At 50.5% G+C, this 22,712-nt stretch overlaps 1 protein-coding gene and 1 long non-coding RNA gene across 2 annotated transcripts; both read right to left on the reverse strand.

The window, feature by feature from the left end:
- Positions 1-290: 290 nt before the first annotated feature.
- On the reverse strand, positions 291-22,067 carry LOC118713993. The gene is made up of 3 exons (XR_004986458.2): positions 21,811-22,067; positions 17,325-17,327; positions 291-303 (listed from the first exon to the last, which is right to left on the reverse strand). It is a non-coding gene; the product is annotated as an uncharacterized LOC118713993 (long non-coding RNA).
- On the reverse strand, positions 2,873-16,753 carry ZC3H15 (zinc finger CCCH-type containing 15). The gene is made up of 10 exons (XM_036428833.2): positions 16,542-16,753; positions 11,795-11,896; positions 11,071-11,182; positions 10,263-10,415; positions 9,774-9,865; positions 7,916-8,098; positions 6,500-6,646; positions 6,264-6,365; positions 5,298-5,421; positions 2,873-3,599 (listed from the first exon to the last, which is right to left on the reverse strand). Exons 1-10 carry the CDS (start codon positions 16,614-16,616, stop codon positions 3,409-3,411), a joined length of 1,281 nt encoding a protein of 426 aa, XP_036284726.1. The 5' UTR covers positions 16,617-16,753; the 3' UTR covers positions 2,873-3,408.
- Positions 22,068-22,712: the final 645 nt, after the last annotated feature.

Consider the following 22,712-nt stretch of genomic DNA (forward strand, 5'->3'; position numbering starts at 1 on the left):
TGGAACTTGGCTTACTGAATCCTTTTTAAATAACTCATTTTACAAAGCTCAACTGAAAGATGTCTCTTACGCAAAACCACGGCACAGGAAAGTCTCTCTGACAGCCTTGGCACAGCAAATCCCCACACGCTGTCTGTCTCTCACAGTGGCACCCCTTCCCGGTTCACAAGCCAGAAGCCAGCTCCTGTGCACACCATCCATCAGGTAGAAAGAGGCCGGAACAAGAAGGGGCCTGTCAGCAGCTGGAGCGAGCGCCACGCCTCGAAGCCCTTGGCTCTGTTGGGGCCCTAGGCTTTGTGCTCACTGCGGGACGAGTCCCGACAGCTGGTCTGCACTGGGTCCTCTGATCCTCGCTATCAAAGGGAAGCGAAGATGAAAAGAGGAGCAGGCTTCTGAAGACTCGCACCAGGCCCTTCTGCCAGGAAGAACGAGCTGGGATCCCTCCCGTTAGCAAAACCTGGAGGAATCCACGTTTTCATTTATTTCACGTCAAATAAACTGTCCATTAAGTGTGATCAGGTGCAATTTCTAATGAAAACGAGTGAATTAGTGAAGCCCAAGATGATTGGTTTTACTGTGTTTAGCACACCTCTTAATTTTAAAATGCTCCTAGCTAAACCTACTCAGGAAAGCCTCAGTTCCAGTGCTGCTGTTTGTTTTCTGAGGGGCATTTTGGAGGGGTGTGGGTTAGGTGATAATTACTTATTCTTTATATTCTTCTCATATTGTTTCTCTTAACTAAAATTTCCAGAAATGATTCGAAAATCATCTTTTGAAGATCTGAATACTCTGCAAACATTTAAAAAATACTGTTTTGAAGATATACTATTTTTCTGAACAAAAGTAGTATCTGGTCTTCTCCAAGAAATGTTCATCTTATTTCATTTTGTATTTCTCTGAAATGTGCTTATACATAAACGGTGTGTGTAGCCGAAACCGGTTTGGCTCAGTGGCTAGAGCTTTGGCTTGTGGACTGAAAGGTTCTGGGTTTGATTCTGGTCAAGGGCACATCCCCAGTAGGGGGTGTGCAAGAGGCAGCTGATCGACAATTCTCTCTCATCGATGTTTCTAACTCTCTCTTCCTCTCTGTAAAAAATCAATAAAATAAAAAACAACAAAAAACGTGGTGTGTATCCGGGGTTTTATTCCTACCCCATTCTAAACCAATTAATGGTTACTGATCTCATTCAGGCGACAAAAACATATGGTACAATCATACACCTTCACTGTCAGTGCCCCCATGGCGGGCTTAGAGTATCATATAAACTGGTTGTGCAAAAATAAAAAATTTAGGGAATAGGGGGTGGTTAATTGGGGATAAGGACACATATGTAGTACCTTAACCAATAAAGAAATTTAAAAGAAGAATCAAATAAAAATAAAACCCCTTCATTAAAAAAAAAAGAAAAAATTGTAGTTCACTTTGATGAGGAAGATGTTGGCAGACGTGGGGCTGTGCTGAGCCGTACCTGTCTGTGAGTGCGAGACAGCAGGGCAGGTGATGTGGTCCAGACCAGACGCCCAGTCCGCACGGGGAAATGCCTGGTTACTGACGACACGGAAGCAAGTGCAAGGCCAGCTCCCCTCCTGTGGGAGGCGTACAGCTTGGCTTCTGGACTTCTAAGCCACAAACCCTTTCAAACGAAGCTGAGAATGGGTTACAGAGATCCACTGGGTTAACAATGGGGAGTACATAAAAGAGCCATTTGTAAGAAAAACTACTTGAAAGTGATGTTTAAAAACAAAGAGCCAATTTCAGACCTACGGTATTAATAATATAGGGGCCTATGTTATTTAGAGGTAGATTTATTTTTCCATCTTGATTTTCTCAGATTAAAATGCTTTTGCATTCCGAGCATATACAGCATTCACATGCTTGCTGAAAGGTATTGATACTTGAAATTTAAACACCAAAAATCCTTTAGCATGCTTTGATTTACACAGGCCTACTTTATATACATTAAAAAACCCCATACAATTTAAGGTCTACAGTAAATGGATTCTAACTTTTATGAGCCGATTCTTAGGAAAAGTTTTAGACGGTTTCAAAACAGGAAAAAGGCGTGGCTGGGTATAGCTCAGCTTTAGATATAAGCTCATTCGGTATTTAAGAACACTTTATTATTAAAATGCAATAAATAACATCTGAAACTTTTTCACAGAAAGGGAACAATCTTCACAGATACAGGCCAGAACTGAGCAGTCTTTTACACAGAAGTACTCCAGGTGCTGCCCGTGGGTGGGAAGTAAAGCGCAGGTGCCACATTTCAAAGTGGGAATGGCAGAACTGAGCCGCAGCAGTTTTTCTGCCTCTGACATCGCCATTTACCGAGACTCCCAATCCTGTCCTCAGCTTCACACTCAGAGCACCCTAAGTCTCCATGCAGACGAGGAAGCTAGTGCATAGGTTTAAGCAGAAACGGGACTAGGCCTGGCCACCCGACGCACCCACTTGTATTTGCAAATAACAGAAATGCCTGCATCTGAAAAGACACGAGTAAAAGTAATACATAACTAGAACTAAAGATGTCATCAGCACCTCGTGCCATTTGAATATTACCCTAATGTTTCAGGGGGCCTCCAGGTCAAAGGCTCTCGGCCCAGAGTTTTGGGGGTTTGTTGACCCCCTTTACAATAATCAAACCCAGCATGCACCCCCCCACCTCCCCAGCTCACTCAGATGGGGTCGGGCAGAGTCCTCGAGGCTCCGGGCCGCGCCTCAGCTACCTCAGCTGCAGCAGCAGGGCCGGTCCTCAGCTCTGCGCGCAGCACCGAGAGCGGGGACAGGCCAGGGCAAAGCTATCCCGTTAACACCCTCCAGCTAGAAACACCTAGCCATCTCTCCAGAAAACTTAAAAAACAAGCCCAGGGTGGGTTTGATGTACAATGGTCTTTATTTACAACTTTATTGGCAAAAAGAAGAGGGAGACGACGAGAACAGTTCACCACGGGGCACTGCAGCTGGCGGGTCAGGTTAAAGAAGTTTCACGTTAAAGGTCCACCTACTTGTCCAAACACACCACGGAGTCTGCGCTGCCGCTGCCGCAGGAGTCGGCACAGCGCAGGCTCCAGGCGGTCTTAACACATAAACACAAGAGGACAGAACCACGAGACGGCATTAAATAAAGGGCCTCCCTGCACCGTGTCCTGCAGTGACACATGCCAAGGACAGCGGACGCGGGAGCAGGACAACGCCCCGAGTGCAGTGACCAGGACGGCCTCTGTCCCGAGGACCGCCCTCGCTACCTGCACTCCTGGGGCTGAGCCGCGGAGGGAAGACGAGGGAGGAGTCTCCTGGAGGCCGCGAGCCCTGGAGAGCAGGCGGGGCGGACACCCAGACTCCCGGTGGAAGGAATGGATGTGGTCCGTTTGAACTCATGCTGGGCGGGCGGAGTCCGCGGGCGGCGGTCACTCCTCCAGGTCCAGCGTGCTCAGCTCCTCCTCCAGCTCGTCCAGGTCCTCCCCGGTGAAGAGGTTCTCGTCCACGGGCACCGCCACGCAGACGCCGTTCTCCTGGCCCTCCCCGCCGAGGTCCTCCTCCGCGTCGCTCCTCTCGCCGTTCTCAGCCTGGCCGCCAGAGGCTTCGCTCAGTTTGTTTTCTAAAAACAGCAATGGCAATGCGTGAAAACCCCGCCCTGTTAGTGCCTGACAGTCAGAGGGACTGCACTGCCCCCGCCATCCTGCGGCCATGCCAGCAGGAACCACAGCAGGAGCCGCAAGCCGAGCTGCGCTGGGCGTGCTGCACCGGCCCCTCTGCCTGCTCGGAGGCAAGGTTATCCCCCACAACTCTGCTCCTCCACGGCCCAGCAGCTAGGTTTCACAGGCCACACCCACATAACACGTCTTTGTAACAACATATATCTGACGTACGTGGCCACTTGGCTTTGCTTTGCGCAGCAAACCACCGATGGCAACGCTGGAAACCCCACCCGTCCTCACCTGCGAACCAAGAACGTGGCCCAGCCTTGCTCAGCAACACCCACACCCACACCAACACCAACACCCACACCGACCCCGACCTGACACCGCGCAATGGCCCGGCTTGGACCCACAGGCTGCAGGAACCCCACAACCACGCCTTGGGGTCATGACCTTCGAAGCCCTTGCCACGGACCGGCCTCCAGGCACCTGCTGGCAGCAGGCTCAGGTCCCGGGAGGACAGCCAGCTCCCCACGTCACACTGGCCTTCCTTACGGCGTCAGCCTTCTCTCGCCTTCCGCCTTGGTAAGCATCCCGCTCCTTTTCCACTCACAGCACCCGGCCAGCCCTTCCCCTCTCCAGGCCCCCCAGGGCTCCTTCGGGTGAGGAGAGGACGGCTGACGGCCCCCGACACCGACCCGCCTCCTCGTCCTCTGCGCTGAACGCCTTTTGTTTGTGCTTCTAGCTTTTGTCCCGTCTCCTCCTCCTCTCCCGGCCCTCTCCGTGCATGGCCTGCAGATGCCCTGGCTTCCTCGCACCCAAGAGCCCAGCCCGACCATGCCCGTCCTTCCCCTCACCACTGCAGGGACCTCTTCCTACAGCCCCTCCCGAACGGCAACTGAGGAGCCATTCCCCAGCAGCCCCCCGACTCCCTGAAACTCCCTAACCCCATGCTGTGCTCCAGAGGTCCTCGTCCTGCTGCCGCACCTGGCACTTCCCTCACTCAGCTCAACGCCTTTCTAACCACTTCCTCCCCGTGTCTACACAGCGTCAGCAATGCTGCTCTCCCCTCTAGCTCCAGACACTTCGCTTAGGACACTAGAGGCAGACGAGAGCCAGCGGGGCTGTGGGGACAAGTCACAGAAGAAAAGGGGCCTTGGAGCTGGGAGGGGGGAGAGGGAAGGAGCAGGGTGGAAAGGCGCGCTGTGTTCCCAAGAGGGAGAGCCCCCAATGCTACCTACATTTTTCCTTTCCTTTTAAACAAATCCTCGCTCCAGGCCGTGTTCACTGGTTTCAGAGAGGAGGGGAGACTGACGGGCTGCCTCCCCTACGTGCTGTGACGGGGAATTGGAGCCCCAGCCTTTGTGTGTGCAGACGAGGCTCTAACCTAGGAAGGCACCCAGCCAGGGCCAAGGGCCGCTGCTGACACCAAAACCTCCGCCTCTGGAGGTCCGTCCCACACGAGGCCAAACTCATTCCTGTGTCTTCTGCTTCGGTTCACGCACACTTCTGCAGCCTCCTCTCCCCCAGGGCTGCTACCATCGGCCCAACCACACGCTCACACTACCAGTCGGTGCCTGTGGGCACCTAGGGCGGTCAGGCCCGGTCTAGCCCCTTCGGGCAGCTTCCTGGTTCAGTCACCGCGTTGGCACACTCACCATCCTTGTCGGACGAGTACGTGCTGAATCGCTCCAAACTGGCCACGGTGATGCCCGTCTCCTCCACATCTCTCGGGATGTACAGGCTTAGATCTATGTCATTGACGCTCACGGAGTCATCCACCTTTACAAGGACAGGACAGACAGGGAGTGTAAGAACGCTTTCCATCACTTACTGTCTTTACCTTAACGAAACAGTCATTACTGGGTCAAATGAAAACAAATGATTTACTGTCAAACTTTACTTTTAAAACTTCTTAAAAAAACAGCAATGCCATATTTAAAGCTACTTCCTCTGACATCATACTCTTACACACAGAAAACGATATTTTTATCTTTCAACTGCAAGCCAGAATTTTATAAACATACAAAATAGTCAGCTCTCTGCTATTACTAAGCTTGCCTACAATCAAATGAGTGTGCTATTGCCTCCTGCTTCCCACTCTGCACTGGTTTTTAATTTATACTTTTTCTTTTATGCATTTCTCCCCCTTTTCAGAGAGGAAGGAGGAAACACCAGTTCTTGTCTACACACACCATGACCAGGAATTGAACCTGCAACCTTTTGGTGTCCAGGATGACGCTCCAACCAACTGAGACACCAGCCTGGACTACATTTTTCAGTTAGTATTTCTGTCTCATGATTTCCTTTTAATAAAAATATTAAACAAAGTCCCCTTTTCTTTAGAGGAGAGTACAACACATACTTCTCCCAGCTAACATCCAAGCACTGGACTATACAGCAGGCACCTCCCTCGTCCTGGGAAGGAAATATACTTCCTGGCTCCTGGGATTCTCACGAGCATCTTGGAGAGTGCGCCTGCCCCACAGAGATGGGGGGGAGACGGAGGACGCGATTCCCAGGCGAGTCAGGAGCGGAGCGGAGCCCGGAGGGGGCACTCCTATCCCCGGCTCCACTGTCACTCCATCCTCGCAGTCCGCGAGAGGGTGCCCGCGGCCTCTTACCTCATCCCCGCCTGCTGCCTGCGTGTAGCGGGTATCGTCTGCTTCCTCGTCGTCATCGTCAACCAGCTCAGGCCGGAATTCAAACACCTCGCGACCACTGATCTGCTCGGACACAAAGACAGGGACTCAGGCCGCTGCAAACACTCTGGTGCCGGCTCTAGCCCCGCAGGGACGGCTCTCGCCTGGCACTGGGGTAAACGACAGGAGGAGGAGTCGCCTGGGCCCTGAGAACATACCACCAAGGCCTTCCCCGCCTTGAAGTCGGCTTTCCTTCGCTCCATGTCCTGCTCCAGCTTGTCAATCTTCTCTTGTCTCTTCCTCTTCTTCCAGGCGAGGAAAGACTCTAGCGTGATCTTGGTGACGTTTGGACCCAGGGCGGCGCGCTGTGGAGAGAGGAGTCACTGCCCCTCCGCCCGCCCGCCCGCCCACACCGCCCGATGCTTCTCTCTGGCGAGGAAGCCTCTGCCCGGCGGCTCCGGAGACGGTCCATGTGAAACGGTTACTTTCACTCCGCACTGAACGAGGGTCTTGGTGAAACGAAGGCGAGTGAACTTGCCATGAGGAGCTTAAGGAAGTCAATGCTGAAAGCAATAACGGTGGAGAGCACCGCGGCAGGGCCAGCATGCCTGGTCCTTCGTGCTCCTCAGGAGGCGGCGAGCCAGCAAAGATGCCGCCTGCTCCTCAGGCCACCAACTAGCAACTCCCCGGAACATACCCCTCTGGACGCCGCCAGACAGTCCCCACCACGCCGACGGGCCTCTCCCGAAGGCTGCACCCCAACGTGGGGGAACCAAGACACACACTCCTGCACCCCGACTCCGGTCTGCGCTTCCTGTCACCGCGTCACCTCCAGCGGAGACACCAGCAGCATGTCCACTTAGGAACAGGTGTGTGTCCCCCAATACTAGAAGTCACACAGTGTAGGCTACCCAGAGGCGGTAAGAGACACAGTGTACGATGTCATCTCCACAGGTCTGTCACACGCAGAGCTGTATGGGTAACCCAGACTGACTGCTGTGGAGCCAGAGCGGCCGCTGGCGTGTCCTCAATCAGCCCTCTTCCCCTGGAGCCTCCTCCCACACAGCGGGAACGGTTAGCAAAATGGTGAGAAGAAAGTCATCGGGGAACATCAAACACCTCAAGTTCAACCGTCTGAATCCCCCATTCTGTCTCTTCATTAAGAAAAACACACACACACACACTCACACTCATGACTGCCGGTATTACAGAGGCGCCCCTCCGCCCGCCCAGGCCTTACCACACTCCTGGGCGTCCACAGCCGTGCAGGTAAATGTGTCAGTTCTCTGGCTAACCTTTTCCCACCTCTCCACTTCCCTCTCAGGTTCATCAATGTGAACACTGACTAAGCGTTGTAATGAACTGATAAAACTAGTGTATCAATCTTATGGAAACAACTTATCTGGCAATTCAGTGGCTAGTACATAAAAATCATTTCATAATCATAAATTCATGTCTTAATTGGCTTAGGATTATGGCTAGATCTACATATAAAGAAACTTAAAAAGGCAACTTCAGGGGAAGATCCTATTTTTCCCTTTCATAACAACATGCTGTTGCCCCCAAGTGGTAAGTATTAAAATTTCATAATAAATACTGCCTTTTCTTTTTATGGTGGAAAAGATACTAGTTACCTCTCTTTCAATGAGATCTTCTAATGAAATTTCATCTTCTTTCTCTTCTTTCTTTTTATCTTTTTTCAACACGAATCCAGGAGGAAGTGCATGGCGATACATACAATTATCGCCCCCTCCGGGGCACACCCAGAACCAGCCATATTTGTTGTTTTCGATAGCGTCAAGGAAATGCTTGCACACCTAAGAGACAACAGTATTCACAAGCAGCAGCTCAGTACAGTCCATTTCCAAGGTCAATGCTGAAGCACACAGAACAAGTACATTCTTACAGCCTTAGGCTGCCACTCTGCAGAGCACCCTGTGTGCAGAAATGCACATATGAGTTAACCTTAAAATACTTAACAGTGACTGCTCTTCAAAGAGGACCCAGATAAAACTCTCTCTTTGACAGTGTTGTAAATTCTGTATTATACAAAAGGACTTGCTCCATTTAGCCTTTGTAAATGTAATCTGAAGTCTGATTTTTAAATCAGAGAAAATATAACTGCTATAAGAAATAAAACCAATGATTTTGCTTTGGTTTGACCTAAAAACCAATCCCATGCAGCAATGACATAAGCACGATTTGAATTAAGTGAAATTATAGGGACTTTCTTAGATCTTAGGAGGGAGCAAGGTACAAAAGGAACACACAGCACAGTGACCCTTAAAACACAAATGGGCCCTGGCCAGTGTGGCTCATTGGGCTGGAGCATTGTCCCATGTGCCAAATGGTTGCAGGTTTGATTCCTAGTCAGGGCAAGTGGGGAAGGCAACTGATTGATGTTTCTCTCTCAAATGAATTAAAAAGGGAACATAAATGGGTGCAAGATGCAACTGTACGGAAGCCTCAGGTCATAAACTTTACAAATAAGGAGGAAAAATTCACAGATATGTATTTCTCTCCTGAACAAATACAACAGGTCCAAGTAAAATTGTTACAGAATTCCCGGGCAGGACGACCAGGGCAGCGTTTTTCAACCGCTGTTCCGCGGCACACTAGTGTGCCGCGAGATGTTGCCTGGTGTGCCGTAGGTGCAGACAAGACAAGAATTTTATAATTTTTCACTACTTTGTTTACTTAATATTTCATAATAAAGTAATTATAAAATACTTTATTTGTGTTTATTTGATTCCTATTCAAGAGAATTACTTTATATATAGTCAATATAGGCACAGAGTTAAATTTTTTAACATTTTCTAATGGTGGTGTGCCTCGTGATTTTTCTCATGAAACAAGTGTGCCTTTGCCCAAAAAAGGTTGAAAAACACTGGACTAGGGAAACTGAGACAGGAAAGTTAAAACAAGGCCAAAGAGTGCGGGCAATCCACCCCCACGCCCCCTCCCAGGACACTTGAGAGCCAATGGCTACAACCTAAGGAGGGAGGCAGAGGAAGGAAAAAGGGCCGTTTCACTCCCAAAGCAGGAACGAGCCCACAGCCCTGGCCGGCAAGGTCAAGGGCAGGTGCTGCTGGAGAGCCGGGAAGGCGGTCACAGGGGCCGGACACTCCTCTGCACCAGTCAGCAGCGGGGCTCTGACCAGAGGGCGCCCCCTCGGGCCCCTCGAGCTCTCAGGCGAGTGGAGCGCCGCCCAGCTTGCTGGCTGTGCTTTTCAGTAAAGGGCATGCTCTAAGCGCCCGAACACACTGCTTTTCCCCGCTGGCAAGGCCCCTCCTATAAACTCAGTTACGTGAGAAGACCAGGACCGAGGCTGGGACTTCTGAACAAGAATTGAACTCTGTAGCCTACACGTGTCCATTCCCCAAACAAAGCTCCCCCCCCCCCCCCCCCTTTAACACAGCCCCAAACAGCGCAAACGCCTGCCACAAGACTGTCCCTAAAGGTAAGTCCGCTCAATTCAAGAAAAGAACATACTATTTGCGTTTTGGGCTTTTTCTTTTCCGCCTCACCGTGCTTCTTGTTCACCACTTCTTCCAGCTTTTTCTCATCCCAGTTCTCCATGGTATCTAAGGGAAGGAGAGGGAGACTAGCACTGTGTCTGTATCTGCTGCTCCCACACACACTGCCGTCTCCGTGCACAGGAGGCTGTCTGACAGCACCTTCAGACACCAAAGGTAAGCATCAATGGGTGAGACTGTTCACCCAAACCTTAAGCAGGCAGGCCAATGAGAAGGCAGTACTGTAAGAAAAGCCGAGACACATCCAAAAGAAGTAACTGGTTTTTAATCATCTTCATTTGCTTAATCCAAGGGCATCATGCAATAAATTCCGATTTTATGAAAACAAACAAAACACAAGTTATTCTTTACAGTCTACTAATACCAAAATACTCAAGTTACTAAATATTCTTAGTGATTACAAACCCAGAGACACTGATGTTTAGGAAAACGTTTTTAAAAGTACCTTTCTCAAGCTCTTCATCTCTGGCATCGATGTACACACTGCGCTTCTCGCCCTTCCTCTCCAGGGTGAGGTCGTGGGAGAACTTGCACTTGTCCCCCTTGGTGCACTGCCCTTGCTTGAAGAAGGCGCACACCACAGACTTGGGGTCGGCACCTGTGCAAACGGTACACGGAGGCGTAATTCGCTCTGCAGGTCCTAAGGCACAGCTTCTAGGTGAGATAAACTGCTCTGTTAACTTGTCATTTCCTACTCACCGGGGTGAGAGGAAAACACCACTTATGGGGGGTTCCTACGACATTTTTCTCAAGTTCTTCTATTGAATTTTATATACACTTTTGTTTCTTTTATTACAAAAAACAAAAACAAAACCAACCAAACAAAAACAACAAAGGGGCACAGGATGGGGAACCATACACACATAAGTTACTCCATATCACGTGTCCAGCTGCAGTTAATGAGGCAGGAGCCAAAGAGAATCTAAGAGGAGGTATACTGCCAAGAGTGTGGGCTCTGTTTAGAGAACCCTAGGTTTGCCTCGGATACTATCGAAGACTGGAGGCTACAAGGCAACTAAACCATTAATTTTGCCTTAAGTTGGGGGGCTAATGGCCGGAGTAAATATTGTACAATGACACAGCTGTGCACATACGTAAAGGAATTGTGAGAAAGTCATGTTAGATAATGACAGAGTATCATTTTCATAGCAGATACAATCAGCTTATGATCTGAACATAAATCAAAACAAATTAAGAGTTTCAAACATGAACCACATTTGATAAAAACAATACTTCTGAAATGTAAAGTTTACCTTTACTTATTTTTTGAGCAGCAACTACAGGTTTGAACAGCTCATTTAGCTCTTGCAATTCTTTCTTCTTGTCATCTTTCTTTAATTTCTTTTCAGCTTCACTCTGTGCTACCTATAATATTCCCAGGTATAACATAAACATTTGATTTCATATAGTTGTTTTCACTGCCCAGTGACTGTAACACTAACATTAACATCAGTTTTACAATGCCTCTCAGTGTATGTTAAACGGTGTGGTTAAACTAGGAAACAAAACTGCTAAATCTTGTGACAGTTACTTTAAAAAATCTTTAGTTCCTATAACTCATGCACTGCCAGTGGAAAGCTGAAGTGCTGCCATCTCTGTGGAAAGGACCAAGCACATTTATTAAAGCTGGAATCCATTTCCCTTCATCTAGAAATATGCCTCCAAACACACCACGCCACAGAGAGAAGCACATGTGCCTGTGAGAACACACACACAGGACACTCCCTGCAGAACTGCTTAGTCAGAAAGGGCCTCTCCGTGGACACCGAGTGGTCACTGTGAGCAGTGAAGGACGAGCATGCATAGCCAGTGTGGCTCAGACGAAGTGAGAGCCGTCACAGAATGGCTCGAGGGGGACTGAGAGACTGCTGAGCAACCTGCACCGATGCAGGTCTGTCCAGGAGGACTGTGGTCGCAAACATACCACCAAACACCTTCAGCTGTGAGGGAAGAAAACCAGATGTTTACATTCTGTACCTGGCGTGGATTCTGCTGACCGAACTTAACCTGATGAGTGACAGCCTTGATAAACTTCTGCTGCTTTGCTCCCTTCTTGTTCTTTAGACCAAAAGTCTTGTCCTAAATGAAAAGAGGATGTAAAATACCTTAGCCATTTATAGTAATTTCTTACCTACTTTTCCAGTCACATCGGAAACCATTCTTTCCTGTGGGCAGGAAACATAGTCTCTCTTATGCTCTTCACAGAGAAAACACTAAACATCAAGGCAAGACACCATGCGACTCAGAGGCCACCTGGACTCCTCCACCAGTAGGGGTGCAGCCACCCCCTGCCACCTGCGCCCATGGCGCGCTTTCCTCGCTACAGCGAACGCAGAGCTGCTACTGGAGTGAGGAGCCCTCAGTACGTCCAGGAAACGCTTGGCTAATAGGGCTGCTCATTCTCAGCACAGACAGCGAGAGCCTTCCGAGGGGAGAAGCAGGCAGCAATTTCAAACCTGCTCTGCCTCTGGTGCATTTTCCTCACAGGACTGAAGAACTATGGACTGTTCTGAACACATTTTTTGGAAATACTTCATAAGAAGATACATTAAGTTCTAGACTGTTTTTCTTTTTGGTGGTTGTCCTCTCAAAACAATTACATTTAAAGAACTCAAACCACTGAGAAGTATTCATACCTAGTTGTTGCTAAAATGGAAATAGTAAAATTGAGCATTCCTAACTAAAAAGCAACATGTTCCTTACATCTGGAACATTAACATAGTCACTTGGGAAAACTATTAAAAGGAATAGTGGTATCTACTATGGAACGCTCACTATGTGCAAGGCTCTAATCAAACTTTGGTTTTACCTGTTCATATGTAATAAGTATGTAGCACAGAAACATGCAGAAGCCACTGCACGTGTGTACCAGCCTGTGCTTCAGGACTACAAGGGGCTGAACAGCACCCCCCCCCCCCCCCCCACCACACACACACAAATTCACTTCTACTTGGAATCTCAGAGTGCAGTCTCTGCAGGTGTATAAGCTAAGACAGGGCACAATGACTAGGGTGGCCCCAAGCGCAATGACTGAACCATTTTTCTTCCAACCTTCACAACGTTCTGCATTTCCTTAGCCTGTCCATCAGGTGTGAGTGCCACGCTTCCCGTCTACAACAGCGAGCCCTCTCTCGCTGGGGGACCAGGGAGGAGATCCTGGAGAGAGAATCACCAGGACCAAAGTACGACGGCATCTGCACACACGGCGCCCGCGGGGAGCAGCAAACCAGGCTGCAGAGCAGAGCCAGGGAGGCTGACACAGGAGACGGGAGTCCAGTGGTCCTTGCAGGGACTGGCCGAGGGAAAGCAGCACCCAGGACAGCAGCCCACAGCAGGAAGTGCTTTCTGTGGCCCCGTGTGGGCACATGACTATCCCGTCTAGAGATAAGTCTTGTTCTTGGAACTCTCTAGGGCAGAAATTCTTTCTTTCAGAGAGAGAGGGGGCACTTATTTACCTAGCAGTCATAAAAATAAACTCCTGGACACATGCTTCACTGAATCCTCTTAGCAACCTTATACTATCACTAGTGGCCCGGTGTACGAAATTCATGCACTCAGGGTCCCCAGTCCTGTGACCCATCACCCCAAAGAGGTGGGTCTCCAAGAGCCTCACGCCCCCAGGTGGTGCTGGGGGCAGGGACGTGAGCCTCACACAAGTCCCTGATGCTGCCAGTCCTGCCCACCTGCGCCTGCTGCACACGCAGCTCCTGCTGATGGGTCCTTACCTACCATTTGAAGTGAAGGCCTCAGACCATTTGCATATCAGCTCTTTATTATATAGATCACACTCTGTAATCGTAGCTACTGAAACTTAAAAATGTCCAATTCTTTTGAAGTAACCTCCTACAGAATCCTATATAATAAAACCCTAATATGCACACAGACCAACCAGCAGAATGACTGGTTGCTATGACACACACTGACCACCAGGGGCAGACGCTCAATGTAGGAACTGCCCCTGGTGGCAGTGCACTCCCACAGGGGAGCATTGCTCAGCCAGCAGCTGGGCTCATGGCTGGTGGAGTGCAGCAGCGGTGGGAGCCTCTCTGCTTCCGCTACAGGCCGGGGGTAAGAAGCGAGGGGCCCTGGGCTGAGAGAGCACGGACTGCGAGAGCGATGGGGTGGGCCTAAGCCAGCAGGTGGACATCTCCGAGAGGTCCTGCACTGTGGGAGGGCACAGGTCAGGCCGAGGGACTCCCTCTCCAGTACACGATTTTCATGCGTTGGACCTCGTCTATAATAAAAGCGTGTAATATGCTAATTAGATTGGATGAAGCCGGGCTGTGAGGGAAGCGCCGGGGGAAGCCGGTGCCTGCAGCTGCTCTTGCACACAATCTGTGCCCCGGGCCTCTGGCTGTTAATAAGGGCAGGCTGTCCAGCGTGACGCTGTAAGTAAGAGCGGGAACGTCGGCCCTGGGCTGGAGAAGGCCCCTGAAATCACTGGGTCTGGCCCTGCCAAGGCATCAGGGTGAGTTAATGCAACGTCTGACCAAACATTTTTAAGTTAATAATTCTCTATGGTGCAAGGATGTTATCAATATCCAAATGGCCTTATTCCACCCCTGCTTTAAGAGCAGAAGCTACGAAGTCAGACGGCTCACATTCTCTTCCCAAACAGAACTAAGCAAATGGCCTTCTTTGCCAGTTTTCTTATTGTAAAGTGGGTCTCACACTCGCCTGGGATGGCCGGGTGACAAGGTTTACCACCAGAGGAAACACAGCACAGAGGCGAACCGCTCGGACTCCGGAGCAGCCGTGCTGGCTCTGAATCCTCGCCTGCCGCTGGCCATCTCACCTCGGCAGCTGCTCATCCTGTGCCTGCGTCCTCAGGTGATAATGCTAACCCCGAGAAAGAAATGTGCTGTGTAAGACACCTGGCTTCTCTTCCCTCCATTCCCCAAATACCGAGAACAGGGCCAGGCACCAGGTGTTAACTCTTAAGCGACAGGTGATGCAACGAGGGTGTATTTGGCTCCACGCCACCTCCTTGTTGTTTCCACGTTGAAAATCCACGTCCAGAAACTCCTGGTTAGGTCACCCGCCAGCTGGTAGACAACTTTCTGATACCACAGGGTGGCTCTGGATACCGGCACCTCCTCTGGAAAAGAGCTCTCTCCCTTTTCCTGGTTTAGGACAGACCTTACCTAAACATTACCTGGATTTGGGAGAAGGGGAACGTGAGGGGGGAAGAGGTGCAATCAACCCCCAATCACGGTTAAGAAAAAAACAGGGAGGTAAGATCCCAAAAGTTAGGTTAGGAAAGAAACTGTATGTGTTTGACTCGGTCGTTTGAACACAAGGAGTTTAGAAACAGGGAGTCACTCTAAGAGAAGGGGGGCCTGAGAGCCCAGCACCCAGAAGTGAATTCGTGTTTTTTTTTTAAACCAAGCCCCCTTCCCTCCCGGTGATCCTGCTTCTGGCTCAGGCCGCTTCCCCTCTGACAAGGGAGCTCTGCTTGGCATCACGGCCGACCAGGCCATGCAAACTCCGCCAAGGACTCCTGAATGCCGGGGTACTCAGCCCTGTGACCCTCAGAGCAGCTCCCCGGGGCGCCCCAGTGCCCGGCCGGGCTGAGTCCTCCGGGAACAAGCAGGCAGGGAGCACACAGGTGCCCGCCGCGTGGCTCAGACCCCGGAGGTCACGGGCTGATGCCCAGCCGGGCACCTGCTGGGCTGTGGGCTCCAGCCCCAGTGTGGGGCCTGCAGGAGGCAGCCCGTCAGTGATTCTCTCATCATTTGTGTTTCTATCCCTCTCCCTTCCTCTCTCTGCGCGCACACACATACACCAACACATACTCAAAATAAAAAATAAAAAATACAGATGCCGCAGCAGATTTGGGACGTGGCCATCATAAACATGCTAATTAAATCACATCGGCAGAACTTATTAAAAACAAAAAAATCACTTACAAACGCCTCATTTCAGGCTCCGGAAAAGCATTCTGGTCACGTTCCGACAAGAAGGGACTACAGTTACCCTGCAAAAGGCTCTCCGCCACTCGGATATGTTTTAAGCAAAAGAAGAAGAAAAGGCCCCGGCTTTCCCCAGTGACACCCAAACCACGGAGAGACTTGTTTTAACGGTGAGGAGGAGCCCCGGCAGAGACATCCTTTGGGGTGCGGACTCTTTCCAGGAATCTCTCCGCGAGACAAACGCCACCCACTGCAGGGCGTCCCCCGGGTCCCTGGGCCCCAGGGCGGCGGGGCCAGGCCCTGACCCGCACAGGCCGCGCGCACGGGCGCTGCGGACCCGGACCCCCGCGGTCCCAGCGTCGCGGCTCCCCTGACTCCAAACGCACGCGGCCCCCGGCGCCCCGGGAGGCCCGCCCCGCACGGGCCCGAAGCCGTTCGGCGGGAACGGGAACCGCCTCGCAGCAGGCCCCGTGGGCCCGGGAGAGGCCCCGGTTCTGGGCCACGGGAAGGGCGCGGGGCGCGGGCAGGGCCGGCCTCCCTCCGCGTCGGGCCGGGCAGGGCCGGCGTGTCTCCTGCACACCAGCCCGAAGCCCGTTCCCCCCGGAGGGCGGCGGGAGGCGCCGCTCGCCCGAGGTGGGCCGAGGCGGAGGCGGAGGCCGGGGCGGGGGCGCCCGTCTCCACGGCGAGGCCTCGGGGGCAGGACCGGGGCGGCGGGCCGAGCGGGGCGGGGGACGCGCGGCCCGGCCGCGCCCGGCGCCGGGACCGGAGGCGGCCCCCCTGGGCCGGCGCGGGTGGGGGAGGGGCGCACACACCTCGATGATCTTCTCCTTCTTCTTCTGCTCCGCTTTCTTGCTGCCCCCGGCCTGCGCCTGCTTCTTGGGGGGCATGGCGGAGGCGGTGGCACCGGCCGGGCTGGGGCGCAGCTGGACACCGTGCGGGGACCCGGCCCCGCGCGCCGCAGGAGGGGGAGACGCGGGCCGCCGTCGCCGCCGCCGCCGCCGCGCCGCACGTAAAGCGAGGCGCTCGCTCGCCGCCGTGACGCGGCCTTTGCGACAGGTCGGCGCCGCAGAGCATTGTGGGAGGGAGTGAGGGAGGGCCGGCGCCCGGAAGCGGACGTGCGCATGCGCCTTGGCCGCGGCGGGCCCGGCGTGCGTCGGGATTGGACGAGGGAGAAGGACGACGCGCCCCACTTCCGGGACGGCGGCGCGCCTGGGGCGGAAGCTCGGTGAGCGAGTCCTCCCCCGTGCGCGTTCCCTTCCGCTGGGGACGGGTCACCCCTCGGTCCGTCTTCGCCTCGGTCAGCGGCGGAGGGGTTGGTCGCCTGGGCCGCCCCCGTCCTGAGTGGCCCCCGGGCCGCCTCCGCACCCCGCGGGGTCATCCCCGCACCTCCCCTTGGGGCCACCCCCTCGGGCTTCCTCCGCACCCGGGGCTGCGGGGATGGCCGGTGCCCAGGTACCTGCTGGTGCCCGGGTGGGCGGGGCCGGCCGGCGGGCCAGGTCCTGCGGAAGGTTTTGAAGAAAAATAAAATGTTCATTTTATCTTTATTGTTGAGAGTATTACAGATGCCCCCCCCCTTTTTTTCTTATCCCATTGACCCCCTCTCCACCCTCACCCCAGGCCTTCACCTCACTGTGGTCTGTGCCCATGGGTTATGCTTACAGACCTGTCAGTTCTTTGGTTAATTCCCCCTCCCCCGGTCTTTAACTTTTGCCAATATAATTATAATAATTGTAATGTGTCTTGGTGTGCTTCTCTATGGAATGGTCTTATTTGGATGTTTTTTTCTTCTCCAATATCGGGCGTTTTCACGAATTTCATTTATTGAGGTTTACCCCTTTCTCTCCTGTGGGGACCTGTATTATGCGTATGTGGTACTAAGTCTCTTAAGCCACCTTTACTATTTTCCATTCTTTGCTTTTTGCCTTTTTGATGGGATGAATTCCACTGCCGAGAAGGATACTAGTGTATTCCGGCAAAAGAACAAGCTAAAACTCCAGTAACAGATGAATGAAATGGAGACAGGTGATTAATACAGAATCACTGAGGTCAGGAGAACAACGCATGAACAAAGTGAGAATTTTAATAAAGAGATAAAAACATACAAGAAAATACCAAGCAAATCACAAGAGTTGAAGAATGCAAAAAGGGAGCTAAACAGCTCCGCAGAAGGTGTCCACATCACGTGAGGAGATAAACAAAAAGCTCGCTTTTATGTGGAGCGTGCTGGGGGTGGTCGCTCAGAGGTGGTGGCATTTGAGTTCCTTTGACAAATTCTCAGATTACTTTTAGGTTTTTGGAAAGCGCCTGCAGCTTCCCAGCATCCCCCGTGTTACCTGAAAGTCAGCCAGCCTGGTCTGAGGGTGAAGAGCACATCTTGCAGTCTTCGCCCAGTGCGTGCTGAGTCCAGCACCGACCTGCCCACAGCACTGTGCACTTAGCTCCACAGCGACGGAGGCAGGCGCCCTCGCTCTCTGCATCTGATGAGAGGAAACCCAGAAGGAAGAACTGCACCCCAAGTTACGTTAGACCCGTGGTCGGCAAACTGCGGCTCTCAAGCCACCTGGGCCCCTTGAGTGTGGCTCTTCCACAAAATACCACGGCCTGGGCGAGTCTATTTGGAAGAAGTGGCGTTAGAAGGAGTTTAAGTTTAAAAAATGTGGCTCTCCAAAGGAATTTCAATCATTGTACTGTTGATATTTGTCTCTGTGGACTAATGAGTTTGCAGACCACTGTGTTAGCCACTGAACTCGGGCGGTCTGACTTCAGAGGCCCATCACTAACGTCACAGAAGCAGGTCCTGTTAGGAAATAGATACTCGATGAGTGAGGGGCCCCTTTGTATTCACACACACCGAAATGCCATCTTTTAAAACGTGCACTGCTTGGCTGTTGTTTTTGATTATTTTAAACTTTCTGTTAGGAAGCATGGTGGAGTCAAGACTCGCCTTTCTAGAAAGTTTTTAATCTTTTTCATCTATTTGCATATGGAGCATGAGTACAATTGATTGTATGCTTAGTTATGTACATAAGATAATGCCAAAGAATCCTAAGTGTGTGTGTGTGTCGCTATCTCTATATCTGTGTCTACATAAGAACTTTACTTTGCCCTGGCTGGTTTGGCTCAGTGGACAGAGCATCGACTTGCAGACTGAAGGGTCCCAGGTTCAATTCCAGTCAAGGGCACATGCCTGGGTTGTGGACTCGATCCCCATGGTAGGGTGTGCATGCAGGAGACAGCCACGCAGTGATTCTCTCTCGTTCTCTCACATAGTTGGTGTTTCTCCCTTTCCTTTCCTCTCTGAAGTTAAAAAAATACAAAAACTTCATCCAGGCTAGGTTGATGGGCATCCTTTTCTTTTTTTACTTATTTACTTTTTTAATCTTTCGTTATTGTTGTAGTTGTTCTTCCCTGAGGTCAGAGAGACCCAGCCTGCTTCCCTCTATTCAGTACTATAATCCAGTGGATTCTTTGGGGATCCTCTCCTTTAAGACTTCCTGTAAGGGCGGGATGTGTTTGCTTTAACTTCCTCTTTTTAGTGCTGCCAAAGATATACTTTGCTCCTCCCCCTTTTTTATAAGTTTTATTGGTAGTCATTATCATGAAACTGGTGAGTCACAGGAACAACTAAAGGGAGATTACAGAGAATCTGGAATCTCCTAATAGTTGCCTGTTTCATAGTTCTTAACTCCCTTCTACCTCCGACCTTTGCTTCTGCTTCTGGCCTGACATTGCTTGGGTGCTCTCTCTCTCTCCAAACAGGAATTTGTACATTTACAGCGATTTTATAGAGGACACCGGTGGGCCTTCACAGCTGGCCCTTATCAGCCCTTTTCCCCCACTGCAGGCGGCTCTCAGCAGTATCTACACTGCCCTGGCTGGTGTGGCTCAGTGGATAGAGTGTCAGAATCCTGGGTTCGATTCCAGCCAGGGGCACATGCCTGGGTTGTGGGCTCCATCCCGGGGGGGTGGGGGGGGGGGGGGAAGCATGTGGGAGGCGGCTGACCAATGAGTCCCTCTCATCAATGATGTTTCTATCTCTCTCCCTTTCCCTTCCTCTCTGAAATCAATAAAAATATAAAAAAAAATGTATCTACACTACTATAAAAGAAATAGGCAAATTGACTGTACCTCCGAGACACCCACAGCCAATCAGTAGTGAGTACACAAATTAACCCAACAACCAAGGTGGGTTAATTTGCACATGTGGAGCAGGGGGGGGCGGAATGCCTGCTATGAGGGGGAGAGCAGGGTGTGGAGGGAGCTACAGGAGTGGCGCTCTGGTTGGAATGGATAAGACTGAAGGCCTGGCAGAGCTAAGACTTGGTCCCAGGTGCCTGCAGAAAACGGGTGCTGGCAGCCAGTGGAAGGAAGGCCTTTTGCATGAATCTTTGTGCAACGGCCTCTGGTTAAAACAGGACTTTATTTACATACTCTAGGAAGACAGAGTTGGCTGTACATGCTGAGAATCTGTAGAATACATAACCTTTATTGCTTAATTGAAATGTTAAACTATGGCTACACCATTGCCACCTGAGCCTAAGGCCTTGAACCTCAAAGGGATGAAACGACCAGTAATGGTTCAGTTTTCAGGTCATTAGAAGAATGTGTGCGTTACCCATCCAGTGCTGGTAGGCCTTTGCTTTAATCGCAGTGTTTCCTGTTACCCCTCGCTGCTTTTGTTCTCTTAGCCTGATGTCCCAGGCTTCCCAAGATCCTGGATTTCCTAAGATTTCCAGGATTCCTTAGATTCTGTGATCAGTATTTCCAATAAATTCTTGTTTTACTTAAGTTAGGCTTGCTGTTAGTTGTTTGCAACTATTGACTGTTATGGGATGAATTATGTACCTTCTTTCCCTCCCTCCCCATAATTCCTGTGTCGAAGCACTGATTCCAGTACCTCAGTATATGACTGACTTAGGGTCAGGGCCTTTAAAGGGATGATCACGTTAAAGTGAGGCTGTTAGGGTGGTCTTTAATCTGAGGTGGTATCCTTATAGAAGACATTTGGACACAGAGACATTACAGATGCCTTGAGGACATAGCGAGAAAGCAGCCTTCTGCAAGCCAAGGAGAGAGGCCTCAGAAGAAACCAGCCCTGCTGACCCTGCCCTTCATCCGGGAACTCTAGCCTCCAAAACTATCTATCTATAATAATAAAAGCATAATATGCTAATTAGACAGGATATCCTTCTGGATGATCTTCTAGACTAGGGGTGTCGAACTCAATCAGAGAAGGGGCCAAAATCTAAAATCCAGCCTAAATCGCAGGCCGAATGGTTTACTGAACAGTCATAAACTGTCATTGTGATGGAAACGCAGCGGAGTGCAGTGATGACAGCGTGGTGCGGGCCACATTGCAAGGCCTGGCGGGACGGATTTGGCCTGAGGGCCTTGTGTTTGACACAGGTGTTCTAGACGAAACCGAGGCTGCACGGGAAGCCCTGGCCTCGGTGCCGGAGGGAGGTGGGTGCAGCCGGAGGAGGGAAGCGTATTCTTGGATGAATTTCATCCACTGGGCCTCTAGTAAAAATAACTCCTATTGTGTCGACATAAGAATGTCTAGACCTGTGGAGAAGTTTTATAAATGTTCCTTTGAGTCAAACAGAAGACACCTGGAAGCAAGATCTCCAAGGACTGAGAAAAGTGCTGCTCGGCTTGATGCTTTGGAATTAAGAAGGGCTCGCTGGGAGCACTGCGGGAAGGTGGGGTTGGGTCACAGCGGAGTGAACAAGATTGGGTGTCCCTGGAGGGTGGTTTCAGTTCTGTGGGTGTGAAGAGAGGCATTTCAAAGGTGTGTTAACCTATGTGCATGAAAACCGTTTTTGCTTAAGGGACAGATAAACCCTTTGCTAAAGAACTTGTATACTTCAGGCATTACTACCCGGTTAGGAACTTAAAATGGTGAGGTAGCTTTTTGAAGAACCCCATTTTTTAATTCACCAGGCCTTGCTCCTTCAGATGACCACGTGTTCTGATAGATAGCACACACACTTTCTGAGCAGCACTTCAAAACATGAAGAAGTAGAAAATTGGGTCTCTAAAAATAAGAAAAATTCTATTGGGATGTTATCCACAAATTACTGAAAGATGAGGGAAATGTGTAGTTTGTGATGGATATTACTTTGAATAAAGCACTTTTGATGTTTCTCTTGAAATTATCTTGTTTTCTTTGATTACAAAATCCAATACACCTCGTAAAGACAAGACCAGTTTGACTGGTTGTGTAAGTTGCTGATCCATTTGATGGATTGAGGCAGAGTATATATATATTAGAAAGTGTTTTGATTTAATCATTGAATGCTTCAAAATGCTTCTGACATGTAGGCAATTTCCTTCGAGACATTTTTCCAAAATAATAAACTATTTCAAAAGATTTGTCAGTGTTTTAGTAGAGCATGTATAATGTCTTCTAACTTGTCAGTTTGAGTTTCAATTCTGTAAACCATCACTTCAAACCACTGACAAACTTTTCTTAAATTGGTGATTTAACTTTCTATTTGAAATACTTCTTGGAGCTATTATGATAGTAGTCATTATGGCATTTGTCAAGAAACCAAGATGTACAATTTCCAAATATTTCTTGCTTCAGTGAAGCTAAGAAGATTTCCCATGATTCCTGTCAATCATGCCATTTCTCTAGTAATAGCTTTCTAATGGTTCCCATTTCCCTTTGAATTCAATACAAGGGTTCCGTGCTTCAGCTCAGTAATGTCTGCTGGTTCCTTTCCTCACCTCCACCTGCCACTCTCTGCTGCCTGGGAGAGCTCTTCATGAATAGTCTTACGTATACAACCTCGAATAAAATCTACTCTACCTCCTACAATAAGATCTAGCGCATCTTTGGGAGCAAAAATTAATATAAGACACCGTCTTATTTTCGGGGAAACAAGGTATCTAGGTTTCCTGAATAGAAACTTAGGGGAGTTTTCTGATTCCTCCTTCAACCGACAAATCTAGTCACGACCTAATGACGCCACCTCTCA

This window comes from Pipistrellus kuhlii, unplaced genomic scaffold (genome assembly GCF_014108245.1).
Source record: "Pipistrellus kuhlii isolate mPipKuh1 unplaced genomic scaffold, mPipKuh1.p scaffold_m20_p_92, whole genome shotgun sequence".
NCBI lineage: Eukaryota > Metazoa > Chordata > Mammalia > Chiroptera > Vespertilionidae > Pipistrellus > Pipistrellus kuhlii.